This window comes from Vigna unguiculata, chromosome 7 (assembly GCF_037176805.1).
Source record: "Vigna unguiculata cultivar grain cowpea cultivar isolate G323 ecotype 2 chromosome 7, ASM3717680v1, whole genome shotgun sequence".
Taxonomy (NCBI): domain Eukaryota; kingdom Viridiplantae; phylum Streptophyta; class Magnoliopsida; order Fabales; family Fabaceae; genus Vigna; species Vigna unguiculata.
Genome location: NC_140798.1, coordinates 12,883,617 through 12,899,849, shown reverse-complemented (window position 1 = coordinate 12,899,849; position 16,233 = coordinate 12,883,617). Strand labels below are relative to the sequence as shown.

The 16,233-nt window shown below is 32.9% G+C and overlaps 2 protein-coding genes across 4 annotated transcripts; one reads left to right on the top strand and one right to left on the bottom strand.

The window, feature by feature from the left end:
• Positions 1–1,728: 1,728 nt before the first annotated feature.
• On the top strand, positions 1,729–8,017 carry LOC114190635 (arginine biosynthesis protein ArgJ family). 2 transcript variants are annotated; one of them, XM_028079595.2, is made up of 17 exons: positions 1,729–1,946; positions 2,072–2,176; positions 2,303–2,426; positions 2,499–2,572; positions 2,989–3,033; positions 3,213–3,263; positions 3,367–3,435; positions 3,592–3,650; positions 3,885–3,954; positions 4,681–4,761; positions 4,841–4,927; positions 5,183–5,305; positions 5,822–5,884; positions 6,618–6,695; positions 6,774–6,919; positions 7,519–7,589; positions 7,706–8,017. In XM_028079595.2, the coding sequence occupies exons 1-17, from the start codon at positions 1,881–1,883 to the stop codon at positions 7,786–7,788; spliced, it is 1,395 nt and encodes a 464-aa protein (XP_027935396.1). In that variant the 5' UTR covers positions 1,729–1,880; the 3' UTR covers positions 7,789–8,017. The 2 variants fall into 2 exon arrangements, with proteins under 2 accessions (XP_027935396.1, XP_027935397.1); XM_028079596.2 differs by having other exon boundaries at positions 1,787–1,946; positions 2,030–2,176.
• Positions 8,018–8,341: 324 nt separating this feature from the next.
• Positions 8,342–10,615, bottom strand: LOC114190636 (uncharacterized). 2 transcript variants are annotated; one of them, XM_085675894.1, is made up of 4 exons: positions 10,107–10,615; positions 9,119–9,448; positions 8,575–8,992; positions 8,342–8,480 (listed from the first exon to the last, which is right to left on the bottom strand). In XM_085675894.1, the coding sequence occupies exons 2-3, from the start codon at positions 9,431–9,433 to the stop codon at positions 8,594–8,596; spliced, it is 714 nt and encodes a 237-aa protein (XP_085532020.1). In that variant the 5' UTR covers positions 9,434–9,448; positions 10,107–10,615; the 3' UTR covers positions 8,342–8,480; positions 8,575–8,593. The 2 variants fall into 2 exon arrangements, with proteins under 2 accessions (XP_085532020.1, XP_027935398.2); XM_028079597.2 differs by having other exon boundaries at positions 8,342–8,992.
• Between the last annotated feature and the right edge of the window lie 5,618 nt (positions 10,616–16,233).

Sequence of the window (16,233 nt, the reverse complement as noted above, 5' to 3'; positions counted from 1 at the left end):
TTTGGTTTTGGAATATCAATCAAAAAAGAATGAAACTTCTTCTTATAGAGCTACATCATTGGAGTTGGGAAAGGATGTTGATAATGATGCGAATGAATTTTTAGAGTTTATGGCAAAAAAGAAAAAATCTAGAACTACAGTTATGAAAACAGAGTTGGATTATTACTTGGAAGAAGATAATTTGCCGGTTACACAAGAATTTGATATCCTATCATGGTGGAAAACAAATGGGTTAAAGTTTCCAACCCTTCAAGCAATTGCAAGGGATGTTTTAGCTATTCCAATAACAACTGTAGCTTCTGAATCTGCTTTTAGTACTGGTGGTCAGATATTAACTTCTCACCGTAGTCGACTTCATCATATTATTATAGAGGCTTTGATGTGTACAAGAAGTTGGATATGGAACTCAAACCATCTAGGTAAGTTACTCAAATTTATTAATATTTTTTGTTAGTATTTTTTGTGAATTCTCATCTAATATTCTACATTTGGTGTTTGTAGGTGTTAAAAAATTAAAAGGAAAAGATGTTCTCATGAGTGAAAATGAATCTGATGAAGAAGGTACATTATATTCTAGTAATTAAAATTTTCAATTTCAATTATTATATCATATCTAATTTTTCATTTTTTTTCTATGTGTAGGTGGATCGAATGCAAATGAAACCACTGATCATTTGTAAAATTAATAAATATTTTGGTTATTATAAAATTTTAGTAATGTGTAATTTTTTAGCTTTTATATAATTATTTGAATTTTATTTAGTTGTTATTTGATACTTTAATTTGAGATTTATACTATTATAATATTTTTCTTAATATTTGACATCATGAAAATCAAAAAGAGTATATTATTTTAATATTGAATATTTTGATAGTATCATGATTCCGTTGGTGTGATTTTTAAATTTTTTTTATAAAAAATATTTAATTGATATATGAAACAATAAAAAAATGGGTATGGGTATGGGTATAAGAAAATACCCGTTACCCGGTGGAGATGGGGATGGGTCAAAAGTTGTATACCCGTTGGGTTTGGGGATGGGGATGAGGATGAATTTTTATTATGGGGATGGGGATGAGATCATGATACCCGTACCCGCCCCGCCCCGTTGCCATCCCTAGTTGTAGGTCCAAATCTAGGCCCTAGTGTTTGTATTGTTTGTTGAGTTTATTAAGATTGGTATTTAAGGCTTACAAAGATATCACTCCTTTCATATTTTTCTTTTCATATGAATCTGTTGCATGAGCAGAAGAGGACGTGAGAGTTGTTCAAGATATTATTAGTAAATCTTCTAAAAATTGACTCATGAATAATTTCTATATAAAGATATTAAAAATATAGATAATCTTATATTATGATGTAAGACCCTTAATATTATATATATATAATATATATATATATATATATATATATATATATATAAAAAGTTATGTTATTATTAATATTCTCCAAACAAAAATTTTATCGTAAAAAAATTTAATTTCATATTCCTTTTATTAAATAATAATTATTTAATATAGTAATTACACGTTATATCTTTTATACAATTTTAATTTATGATCAATATTAAAAGTATTTCATGCATAGATAAAAAGAATTAAAAAAAATTTAATAAATTTATAAAAAGAAAATTGAAATCAATAAAAATGGGTGAAAAAACTAATAAATTTAAAAAAAGAAACAAAATTGAAATCAGTAAAAATATAAGCACCAATTTGAGGTGTTTGAATCAAGTATCGTGAAATAATTTTAACCTTTATTTTACACTGTAATGGAGATCCTCTAACATCCCTAAGCTCTGAGCATCAGCTACATACAGTTTCTCATCAAAATCAAACCGCTAAAGCCCTAAAACCCTAAAACGTTACGTCACACAAAAATGTATTCCTGCATTCCTCAGCACCATTTTCTGCACTTTCACTTCGCATCTTCCCTAAACACGAAGGTTACTCTTCACTCTCTCTCTTGTTCTTCTTATCATCGATGCTTGTTCGGTTGTTGATCTTAAATGTATATTCGATTTCTTAGACTCGCTGAGAAAACACATTTTTCGATTAACCTCTTATTCAGTCGTTTAATTCCTCCGTACGCAATATAATGATACGTGCTGCTTCAACCAATGCGAATTACATTCCGGCTGCTCCAATTTTTCTCCCCGAAGGACCTTGGAACCAGGTATCTTTCTGACCACAGAAATTTTTTTCTTATGTCGCCACAGTGTTACGATATTACTGTTTTTGTTATTGTAGCTTGAACTGGATAATTTGACTCTATTTTTGTTTATTTTGAGCATTCGTTCAGATCCCTGGTGGAGTTACCGCTGCGGAGGGGTTCAAAGCTGCGGGAATATACGGAGGTTTGCGTGCCAAAGGAGAAAAGCCCGATCTCGCGCTTGTCACGTGCGATGTTGATGCTGTGTCTGCAGGTTCGTTTTCTGAGAGATACTGCTTTTGCGTTTTTGTGTGAACTGATCGTTATCGAATTGAATTTCTTTCAGGATCGTTTACTACAAACGTGGTTGCGGCTGCTCCCGTGTTGTACTGCCAAAGGACTTTAGATATTTCCAATACTGTAAGAGACTTTTTTTTTTCCTAGTTTGTGCTACGTTGTTTTCTCATTAAGCAGTTTCATTGTCTATAATTATCAGTGGATAAATTTCACCATAAATAGTTATACAGGATGAAAAAATTAGTAAAAAATAAAGTCTCACTTATAAATTAAAATTTTCCTTTGCACTTCAAATTTGGCAGAAGTTATATAATCCAGTTTCCTCAAAATCTAATGCAAAAGTACAGTGATTTGTTATATTCTCTATTTCTGTATGTACGACCGGGTTTTTGTGTTAGGGAATGGGTGTTTGTGCTTCCTTCGGCTAAGATTCCTGTAGCATACTTCCTGTAGCATAACGTGTTTGCATTGTTACACTTTTGAAACTCAATATTTCTTGCTTGATTGCTTACCAATTTATCAGTTTTGCAACTTTCCAGGCTCGTGCTGTGTTGACTAATGCAGGTCAAGCAAATGCAGCTACGGTATGTCATCAAAATTTTTTTCTGTTTTGTGAGCCTGTGGGTAGTATTAAATAATTAGTGTACTGAAGTGTAGTCACGTAAGGGAATTCATGAATGTTTTTTGATGAACTTAGTTCGTTTAACTTTTTTTCTGAAATTTAAAAATAAAAAATAGTAGTTGAGGCCTTTCATGTCTTCAGGGCAAAGAAGGTTACCAGGATGTGATAGAATGTGTGGAAAGCCTTGCTAAGGTATCCATCCTTTCATTGTGTTAAACTGATTTTGCTTACATTGGGTCTTGGCCAAGGGTTTTTTTTTTTCTTAGTCTTTGCTGCAAATGTTCTTTGATTGTAGCTGCTGAAAATAAAGCCAGAGGAAGTATTGGTTGAGTCAACTGGTGTAATTGGTCAAAGAATAAAGAAGGTAAATGCAGAGACTGCATATTGGTTTTATAACACGTTTGCTTGTGATATTGCTTTATGTTACACGGACTAATCTCGACAAGCCAGTTGGAAAGTATTCCAAAAAAGTTAAATTCTTTTGTTTTCAATGTTTATATACTTCTCATTTTATTTGCAGGGAGCACTTTTAAACTCACTTCCCACACTAGTGAATTCACTGTCATCTTCAGTTGAGGGGTAATTCCTGTGTTTTGTTATTTTTATTTTTTTTATAGTTGACATACAATCATGTCAAGAAACTCACATTTTTTTAAATGACATTTTTATTCATCTAGTTTTCTTTTTGGTTTCCTTTTTTCACCATTTTGGCTTTTTATTCTTTGAAAAGTGTATGGCTTTGAACAAAACTTGCTGTGTCCACTTTTCCTTCATTCAATAATTTATGATCAAATCTTATTAGCTTGCGTACAGGGCAGATTCTGCAGCTGTGGCAATCACCACGACTGATCTTGTTAGCAAGAGTGTGGCAATTGAGGCTCTGGTATTACTTGTAACCATTTTTGCTCACCTGTTTTAAATTGATACAACTAGTTTATATTTTATTTTAATTACTCATTTGGTCCATATGCAGACACAATCTTTACATTCTAGTCTCTATGCTTAGAAACTACACATTTTAGTCCCTTAACATTCATTTTTGACTCTTTGTTTTAGTTACCAAAACTTTGGACATGGATTAAAAATATTTTTTAGTACAGAGATTAGACATAAAAGTATGCATGTGTGGGGACCAAATAAGTTATTAAACTTTTAGTTTTATAAGCACATATATATACATACATACATACAAACATATACATACAAAAATATATATATATATATATACACACACACACACACATGTATATTGATAAATTCACATATTGGCATGCATGTGTGTATTTAGTCCTATGAATAATCATAAATTTGCCTTTTTAAATTCACTTGGATGAGTTGTGGATATCTATAGGGTCAGCAGTCCGAAAGTTATAGGGCTAATGGGAAAATGACAAAAAATTTACTTTTTTGGAGATTTATACATTGATATGTATGATAGGCTTACCCTAATTCTGTGAGTCTCTAATTTACAAGACAGAAACATCCGATCTTGCAGTTTAGGAATTAATTTTGTGAGACATGTCTGGTTAATTCCCAAATTCTATTTGCTAATTTGAAGATTGACAAAAAGTGTGATAATATTATTCTAATTATTGTTGTGCGGTGTTAGGTTGGAGGAACTAAGATCAGAGTTGGCGGGATGGCAAAAGGTTCTGGAATGATCCACCCAAATATGGCTACCATGCTTGGGGTATATTTAATTTGATGCTTCTTTCTTATTTGGAATATATAGATTATCCAGTTCATTCTTTGAACTATATCTACTCTAGGTAATAACAACTGATGCTCGGGTAAGCCATCATGTTTGGAGAAAGATGGTTCAGGTTGCTGTAAGCCGAAGTTTCAACCAGATAACTGTACGTGTTTCTCTCACCTTTTTTGGATATAAAGAATTCAATTAATTTATTTTCATTAGTTTCCCTAAATTAAAATGCTAAAAACAGATGGCTATAATTTCACAATTGAACTGCTAGTACTGTATGTCAAAAAATTATTCTCCAAATTTAATGAATTTCTTTCTTGCAAGGTGATGCATGTTATCTCCCAAGCTTTTTCCCCCATTTTTTGGGTTGTAATTGTTTCTTATGTTTTGTTACATTGTTTTTCTACAGGTAGATGGAGATACTAGTACTAATGATACTGTCATTGCTCTGGCTAGTGGGTTGTCTGGGCTAGGCTGCATATCTTCCCTGGACAGTGATGAAGCTATTCAACTTCAGGCATGCCTAGATGCGGTAAAGTTGACCTTAGTACAGTTTCATCACTATTTTCTCATCTAATATTTTTCTCTTTTCCTTTGAACTAATTAATCTAGTCATGTACTTAACTTTTGCCGGAAGCTTTTACTTTCTAGTAAAACTGGCAAATGAAGTACTATGACCATTGTGCTGGAGGTAGTGTCACAGTTCATTTGGAATTAGATATAATAATATGTGTGGGGCGATGTATGCATTATCACCGTTCCTTTTTCTTGTAAAAAATAAGTAGGTCCCCTGCTCCTGTTCATTCAAGAAAAAGGCCTGCAAAAATGGCTGAATTTTCCTTGTTATTATCCTTTCTTTTCTGTAGATATTATTCCATGATTTACCTGAAGCATTTAATTTATTCTTCAAAACTGATATGACAGCAAATGTGATGTTTTAAATTTTTTTCCTTTTAGAAATTATTCGATGATTTACTAAGTAGGCAATTTATTCTTCAAAAATGATCTGACACCAAATGTGAAGTTTTGAATTGCTTGTTATTTCCAGGTAATGCAAGGTCTTGCCAAATCAATAGCATGGGATGGAGAGGGAGCAACATGCCTCATTGAGGTATGCTTTTTGTGTCAAGGACATTTGTGCAGCATGACTGTTGATTTAATGCTGCTGTGTTCTCTTACACATCCAGTATTAATTCTCTACATTTCTCGTGCATGAATCTTGATTGAAAACATCTTCACCCTTTAAGAGAACTCGTAATTGGTTTCATTCTGCCTCCTTGTTTCAGAAGAACCTCGTCAATTTAAAAATTTGATACTAACGAATAAACATGAAAGGTTGGACTAAGCTTTTGTCAAATTGGAGACCAATATGGATAGTGTTTCAACTTGTATAGTTAATTACCACTTTTTCCGTTGTGGATCTGAGACTGTCTGGATAGAGCCAACTATCATAAAATGGATTTATCTGAGACCGTATTAGCATAGAGCCAATGACAACATGGAATGAGAAAAGAGACCCTATAAATAACTGTAAAACAATCCCCCCGAGAGACAGCGGAGACATAAGATTTTCCTTTTAACGACCAAGTAAGATTTGAGCAATTTCAAAGGAAAAAGAGAGGCCCATTCTTTTTATGCGTACATCTAATATTGCTTCTTTTCAGTTAGATAAATAAGCCATGCTGCTGATTTTATGCGTGGGCACTTAACTATTCCATCAACTCTTATTGTCTATTTATCTGTATAATTTAGTAGCTGTGTTTATTTGACGTAGTTGCTTATTGAAATGTAGACTTATCTTGCTTGATATTGTTTGTTGTCATTAATTCCATCTTATTTTTCAGGTCAGTGTGACTGGAGCAAACAGTGAAGCTGAAGCTGCAAAAGTTGCACGTTCAGTTGCATCGTCTTCACTTGTAAAGGCATGATGGTTGAACTAAAGAATTCTTTTACCTTTTCCATCCGGCTAAGTATAGTGTTCTAACATAACGTTTCGTCAGGCTGCTATATATGGTAGAGACCCCAATTGGGGTCGCATCGCTGCTGCAGCTGGTTACTCTGGGGTTTCATTCCATCAAGATTTCCTTAGGGTGGAGCTAGGGGATATTTTATTAATGGAGGGTGGGGAACCACAATTATTTGACCGGTAGGATTTCTTTCTTTTTGGTTATTTTACTTGCACTGACAAATTAGTAAAAAAGTTGACATTTTATCCACAACAAGTTATTCTCAGTAAATCCTTAACATGCGCACACACCAACCTTTTTCCTCCAATACTCGTTAGTAAATGTAAAATCCCTGATGTTGTGGAGGGTATTACTTTTCTTGAACTTGATCATCCAGTCAAATTATTAATATGCTCGCATAATAAAATACTCAAGAACGAAAGCTGGGTAGAATAACATTTTAGGATTTTGTAGGAAGAGATTGGTGTAAGAATTGAGTTTTATTTTTCTAATATATCATTGCCAGTTTGTCTTCCAGAAAGACAATTGTTTCTTTCCTCATCTTATCAAAATAGTAATTGTAATTTAATATTCAGTTTTAGTTGCTAAAATGAGTCTTATAGGTAACAAATGTCTGATCATGTACTTTATTCATCCATCCAATGCTGATCATGATTTTAGTTACCTGATCATGAACATTTTTATGAGATCTTTTATATATACGGGATCTTCTTTGTCCTTGCAACATGGATTCTGCCCATGCTATTATACAAATCTCTTAAAGCTTTAATCGTGGCAGGCACGCAGCAAGTAGTTATCTCAGAAAAGCAGGGGAGACTCACGACACAGTGAGAATTCAGATATCAGTCGGTAAGTTATATGCCTGAGGCTAAACTGTTTTCTTTTTTCTTTTTTTTTAATCCTATGGAATTAATACCCACCTATTTTATTATATATACTGATTCATATTCATTTCCTATTGACAGGCAATGGACCAGGACGTGGACAAGCATGGGGCTGTGATTTAAGCTATGATTACGTTAAAATAAATGCTGAGTACACAACATAACCAAATGAGAATCCAAACACCAACATTCACTTAGAGACGGGGAGTGGATTATGTAGTTAGATATTATTATTTAAGACTTTTTTAATGTTGATTTCATATTTAGAGATATTATTTTGAATTTATGGTATTTAGCTTGGATGTTCTTTTTAGATTTGATTTGAATTTTATATTCTGTTTATTGATATTGATAAATAAACTCAGTAGACATTTTTGCAGGTTTTATTGATGACCTAACTGTCGTAAACAAAAGCCTACATTTTCTATAATTTTATTTTGAATCATTTTTATTTTTAAAATATTTAGGACATCATTCAGATAAACTTAATTTAGATTTACAGACAAGCTTATGAATAAAACATAATACATTTTTTCGCATTAAAAATACATTCAAAAAATATAACTTTTAGATGACTGAAGTCAGAGAGTTCCCTGCAGTGAATAAAGTTTTTCCCCCTCGTTGTTCATCGAACTTTGATTGCAGTGCATGTCTGGATATATGTACTAGAATTGAAAAATCTAGAAGTGAATGCCAAGAAGACCGAAGTAAATGGTGTTTGAGGCAATGGAATCCCGAATTGCTGATTTGTAAATGAAAGCAATGCAATGGCTTTGGACCATGTGACCACTGAAAATAAAAGCTATCTATGCAGAAGCTCATGCAAATATTCTTCCAGCCATGCTATCCAAAAAGCCTAATTAGTTAACAAAAAGGATATGTATAGTTCATTATTCTGCTTCCAACAGCCTTGGTTAATCTATTCATTATACAACAGAACAGAAAATTACTTTTTATGCAGCAGTCTCGTTACAGCGCTTCTCCAATAGGCCAGTGAAGCTTTGTAATTGATGCTTTTAAGTAGCTAGTGGCACAATAGGAATCATGGTTAGCAACATTAAGATCATCTACTTCAGTGGAAGCTTCAAACACTTCTTCACCAGAATGCAGCCACCTGTTTCGATACTGTTTATCTTTGCTGCTGCTGCTGCTTCTTCTAGAGTAACTCACCTTCTGGCTCTTCTTTCCATTTTTCTTTTCACTCTTCCTCATCCTGGGTTTCTGATGTTTCTTGTGTTTAACAGTATGTGATGACAATGTAGGTACCGGATCATACACATCAGGGGCCCATTTCACAGTCAATTTAATTTGAGATCCCCTTTCTTTCTCACGGCTACCCTTCATGGCAGATACAAGTTTTGCAGGAGCCTGTCGTGTTTATACCACACAAAATTCAAATAAATAACCAAAAATAAAAACTGCTTATAGTATATATTCCTAGACCATACTTCAGTGTAAAACCTCACATTGCAGATTAAAACATTGACAACTTACTTCCAAAGATACTGAGCAGTAGTTTTGACGAGATTGCTTGGCGACTGATTTATCTGTCTCCTCGTCAGAAGAGCTTGAAGGAAGACACATAAACGTTGAACAATCTTTCAAGCACTTTATCTCTAATTTGGGTTCTTGCGTTTCAAAACCTCCACATAAATTCTCCTCCTCCACGTAAAAATCATCAAAACGATCCAACTCAGATGCTTGTTCCAACTTTAGAGCATCTTGTATATGCAGTGACTCAATAAAGGTACCTTCAAGCTTACTTATGATGTAGCCTGGTACATTACTAACAACAGCAGGCGTGCCCATTAATTGTATTAGGCTCTACAGGCAACAACAGACAAAAAAATCTGATGAATAAGAAGAAAAATAAAAACACCACCAATAATCTACATACACAAGCATTAACAAGTAAACCATTCCAAACACAATTTTGGTGCATTTATTCTCATGAATGCGTAGAAATCGAAGAGCTAAAAAAAGATATTGATCAATATCATGGCGCAAATATTAGCAGCTGTAACAAGGAAGAAGCAACAATAGAACAAGGAAATATATTGATAATGGGAATGAATAAACATGTAAAGACTTCCGGATATGTAAGTTTTCAGCTTAGGATGGCAGCATGACTACTTTAGTGAAATTAGCATTAAAATATCAAATACGTAAACTCTGAGAAGATTCTATGTTTCCACAAAAAACAACACTGTCCATCAATTCAAATCGACCGAAGACTTTCTCTATTATAAACATAACAGGAAATTTCCAGTTTAAATTCAGTAAAAAAAAAAAAGGCCAAATAAGTTGATAACGTTTTATACTATATTATAGATATTTTAAAATGAGCATACATGAGACAATCTGAATAAAAAGGCAAATAAGACGCCAAATAAGCATCACTATTGTTCCATAACACACAAAGAAACACGCCCTCACACATGCAAAGGTATCAGCCAGTTTTCACGAAATCCAAATCAAGTACCTAATTAATCGACGGCGATTACAGCTGCAAAATTTTCGCGGTCTTCGAAGTCAACACAACAGTAATAGAAACAACGGTCAAAAACGTCTCGATCCCGAATTTCGTGAACAAAAGATCGACGGAGAAAAAAATCAGAAAGGCAGGAAAACTGAAGAAAAGGTGATGTTAACTAAGACTACAACGCCGATCACTTTTTTCAAGATGCTTAAGACGACTAGCGGAGGATCCAGCGTGGAACATGAGCAAGGAAGGGACGAAATGGCGAAGAAGGAGTCCAAAGGGAAGCGAAGGCATCGTTGAAACCCTAATTCTTACACCGAAATTCGAAAGGCTCTGTGCGATTTCAACTGCAAGGACATTCGATTAGAGATGGATGCAGAGAGGAAGAAGATTGGAGAATGGTTGAAAGATTAAAATGAAAGAAAGGATGAGTGAGAGATTTATTTGTGAGGAGAGAATTGTTTTAGATCTGGGTAATGTGGAGGAAAACGCGTTAAGATAAATGGATTTTGAAGAAGATGAGAATATGTATTTATAGTTGGTGCTAGCTTGGAGGGAATTCTTTTGGATTGGTCAGAAGAAATCTACACGTACACGTTTCACTACCTTTTTAGACCAATTACCCTGTCAAGCCCCAATTTTGACTCTCTGGTACAGATAATTCCACTTTCTTTCTTTTTTATGTATTTCCTTTTTCATCAATACTATGTGCGTAACCACCCAAAGTAATTCGTTTATTTTAAGTCTATCTGCTTCTTTAATGACAAAACTCACTTTTTTATATGTTTAATTAATTAATTTATAAGTCTTTGTCGATTTGATATTATGACTGTTATCGTCATATTATTTTATTATCTATATCATGTAAAAGATGTATGTTAAACTCAATATAAAATACAATTATAATTATTTCATTTTCTTAATTTCTTTTTATATGTTAAAAGATGTAAAGTTACGAGATTGATATAAAATAATATTTTATTTATTTATTTATATTTACATGTATATAAGATTTTATAATTAATATAAAGTAGACTGTAATATTTTTTATCGCTACTTATTTAAAGATATAAGATTATGTAATCAAAATAAAAATATTTCAGTTAATTAATTAATTTATTTATTTATTTATTGTGTTGTAAAGTTTTATAATTTGTTGATCATTTTAGTATTGGTTCTGTTGTCCAATTATAGAGCGGTAGTCAAGTCAAGAATGTCCATCAAGGTTTGGAAAGAAACATTTGTAATTGAAATAAAATCGAATCTGATACGAGTTGATTCATTTTAGATTTTTGAATGTGGTGATGAGTTATTTAAAAAAATTTAGTGAAAATTCTCATTGAACATTAAAGATAACAAGTTATCTAGATGTGAAAGTTCACTTCAAGAGACTCAAGAGAAAAGAGAGGAACCAATTAAACAAGAAAACAAATCCAAAAAGAGACTAGAACACAAAAATCGAATAGTAAAGATGGAAAAACAAGTAGAAAATGAAAGATATGAAGATGATAATGAAGCAATGGGGAGCATGCCACTTAAAGGGGGACCATATGGCTAACCAACCCTTGAGATAAGTGATGAATGGTGTCGCCACTTGTAAAACCTAAGAAAAATGATATTTGAGAATGGATAATGGTTTAAAAATAGTGAAACTCGATTAGTTTAATATTAAAAGATTTTAATATAAATAGAATTGTTATACAAGAGTTTCATTATTTTAAAACACATTGTCTCTCCAAAAACCACTTTTCAATAGTTCTATGACTTCTCTTTAGGAGTTTTGTCTCTCTGATCATCTGATTGAAGAATCGAGACTGTAGGATTGATCCTCTCAACGAGCTCTTCAAGTTAGATCGATCGGTTTTTCCATTCGCTTAAGTTGAGTTTCCGCCCTCTTTTTTGGTCTATTTCTGTTTTCTGGTGCATATGGGCCTTTTCCGCTTTCATGCGTCTTTTTAATCATCAGTATGAGTCTCTGTTGATCAGTGTTCATAACGGTATGTCTTTATCATTCTTGTGATGTTTCTATATGTAGATAGAGCATCTTGTGAAGTTAGAAGCGTTTGACATTTATAGAGTTGTCTAAGCAGGATAACAGGTAAGAGAAGCTAACTTTAAGCTTCTGATAATTCTCCTTGGATTGTTGGTGTTCTGAATTGATATAATTTTGATTGATTATTTTGGTGTTTAAATTGATGTGTGATTCTTTATTTCTATGTTGTTGCTTGAATTGGTAGTAATTGGGAATTTTAGGATCTAAGTCATTGATCATGTTGGTATCAACTCCATGGTATAAAGACTATTTTAAAATAGTATCTAAAGGAGAAGTACCAATTTGAGCTATGAAACAGGCCTAGATTGACAAAAATAGCAAAATTGATGTTGTTGATATCTGATACAACACTAAGCCTCATGTGGCAGTTGAGTATAACACCCCAATTTTGGGATGTCATGAAAAGTTAGAAAATGAACATGTTTGTCGAAAAAGGATTATCATTGAAAATGTGCTAGAAAAAAACTTTTAATTTGATTTAAATTACATAGTTCAAAATGTCAATTTGTTTAAAAAAATTCAAATAACCATTTGCGAAAAGAAAATTACATAACCTTTAGTATTTAATTCAAAATCACTAAATAAATTATAACTACCGAGTTCATCCCAGCCTCTCGTCAACGTACTCCATGCCAAAATTATTTGCAATATCATCTGCTCCCGTATAACACACATGTTATACGATCATCGCATATACAACAAACACAGAAACAAACAAATAGGTGTAAGCTAACCATAAACAATGATATATAAAAGAATTTCGTAAATAAAACACGACAAATAATACTCAACATCTCATTCAAGTAACACTTAAGCATTACGATCACAATCAAACTTTATTTTGAACACACAACCCCCAACATCCAAACAACCATATCAAACCAACAGACTATCACATTCATCTAGAACTCTTAAACATAGTAATCATAATCAAACTTCTGTTTTTTGCGGCCTTTTACCCCAGAACAACATCTAGTTTCCTAGAAATAGACAATTTGATGTGTCCCACTATCGCAGCCAGACTGTCTCCCTTATTCCTCAAGGAATTATGAGTAAAAACGTCGATGCATCGCACGCTAGGCACTATACTCGTAACGAGCCGAAATAAGGTAAAACATATTTTCTTTCCCCACTGCTTCGCACAGGCGAGAGAGTACATCACTCGGACCAATCCTCTACCGCTGCTTCACACAGGTGAAGATGACCCCTTTCCACAACTTCACACAGGCGAAAGAGTCATAACTAGGTCTTTAGGTACGGAAAACCTCACACAACACTTAATTCCACCAAGCGTCTTCAAGCAAGGCAAAACTCTCCCAACATGCAACACATGAGGATTACATATTGCCAACAAAGCACACCATCACATCATGCATGGAAAATAAAGTTCCATAACGAAGATCAAATTCATATTCCATACATAATTCACATAAGCAACTAATGGAACCAATGGTCATGAAATCAAACGAAGTCACACTATCACACCATACCAAGAAGCATCCAAAAGTTATTCTCAAATACACCAAAAAGAGAAAGAAACATCCAAAACTACACCACCTAGTAGTACTACATTGCACCATATATATATATATATATATATATATATATATATATATATATATATATATATATATATATATATATATATATATATATATATATATATATATATATATATATATATGGAATCTCAAATGCTTTCACCATACAATTTGACAGCAACCCCTTTAAGGATTTATTTATCAAACAATCAAAGAATAAAGAAAGAAGAAAGAACAAGAGCAAACAAGCTTCAAACGAAAAAGAAAAGAAAGAAGGTCAACTTCCCCTACCTTGTTAGCAACCTCCAACCTACGTTCCCTTTCTTCCACAGTCTCTTCCACGATTCCTCTCTCATCTATTCCTCTCCTCTTTTCCTCACATTTTAGAAACCCTAAAACTGTTATATCTCCTCCCCTAAAATATTACCTTTTAATCTATAATTAATTTATCCTAATCTTTTCTGTTAATATTTTAGAAGATAAATATAATATTCTTGGCAATTTATTTTATGGCAGCAAAGATTTTCAAAAGATAAAAAAAAAGATTTTGTACCTATAGAGATTAAAAAAATAACCATATATATATATATATATATATATATATATATATATATATATATATATATATATATATATATAGCAATACACACGTGAATTTAATGGCACGAAAAAGAGAGAAAATTAAGAAATTTTCGTGGGACCCACAATTAAAGAAGATAGAGAAAAATCCATATAAGAAATAAAACCAACAATATTATCCCTACCAGGTTCAAACCCACACACCTCAAATACACTCTCCAACCACCAGGCCAATTACTTTTTCATATTACAATATGTACCACTAAATTATATACATATATCCGCAACATTAAATCTAATACTAAAATTTAAAATAAATAAAACAATAATTTACATCACTTAAATAATTATTATAAATACAACAATAACTTAAATCACTCAAATAATAATTATTTCATATTTCATAATTTAATAACCTAATTAAATTAAATAAATCAACAATTAATCAAACCATGAATTGTTTCCCATGTGTTTCCTTTTTAGTCTAATTTTTCTCAGGTCTTACACTGAGCGCTCGTTTTTACGAATCGATTGGCACTAAGCGTTGGTCAGGTGGCGCTGAGCACTGGTTTTTACGAATTGATTAGTGTTGGGCGCCACTTTTTGGCACTGAGCACTATCCAGTTTTCAACACTGTGTCTTATTGGTAAAATGAAGATTACCAGTTCATTAATCGTCAGATTAAGCTAAAATTTTGACAATTGATCCTAGACACGTGAATCTTCATTTTGACCAATGGGATCTTTGTTTTGAAGTTTTTGGTCAGAGAAATGGCTTTCGCCGTTTGGATGTATTTCATATATAGCGCTAATTACTTTGTTTTCTTGTTTTTACTATTTTGGTTACTTTGGATGTTTATGTATACTTGAACTGGTTTCTATGGTACTTATTGCTATGAATTGAGATACAAATGTTATTGTGGCTATATAAGATGATAATTGGTATGAAATATTGTGTGAGCATGCAAAGTTATGATGTTTAAGAATTTCAAGGAGAAATTCTTTGTGGAGGTTTTAGTGTATGTATTGATATAAAGGCTCATTATTGGATTGGTATCCTTTCTTTAATAACTACTAATGCTCAAGTTGAGCAGAGTAGATTATGTGGTTAAGAGATGAAGGAGATCCTTGCCAATGGACTCGATCAAGTCCTAGGCGCGGGGGGATTTACCTTGTTGATGGTTGTGTGATAACCCCTAAGGTCAAACTTGTAGAGTTTGGGAACCATCCGAAGGTGCAGGCCGCTAGGGGATTCGATGTCAGATGCATGTATCCGGATAATTGAGTTTAGTGTCAACTGCTTGTGTGATTATATATCAGAGTTATGTTTTATAACATGTTTGCAAATATTTTGCATGATTTAAATATAAATATGTATGATTATCTCTTGTGCACATTAGCTTACCCTTCTTCTGTGTTTGTGTGTTGTTTGTCTTTCTTTTGCGATGATCACCTCTAGAGGATAAGGAGACATCTTTTAGGGTGGTGGAAGGTTTATGTGGGAGTTGTTGTAAGTGAATGGTTCGTGCTTAGAATTAGAATTGGTCTTTAGTTGGTTTGTATAAATGTTATACTTTTATAGTCCTATCTGTTCTAGAACTGTATTAATATACTAGATCTTTTGTTTTGACTCCTATGGTGAAATAATCATATTTTATTAGTTTTTAAGCTGCTAAAATTGGGAGGTTACACCACTTAAGCTTGCTCAAGATAAGGCTAGGGAGCTTCACTCCTAAGGAGGAGAAATACACCAAAGGTTGAACAACAAAGTGTCTACTTTCTTTAAATTGATCAACCCTTTTACAAGTCCATGAGCACACCTTATACACAAGAGTTTAGGGGCCTTTAAGCAAATCCAAAAAGTGTACAAGGGTGAGTTTGCAAATATAAAACCCTAGGTTAAACCTAATGCATAAGGTTAAAAGAATTAAGTAGACAAGGTGACATCTCTTCAT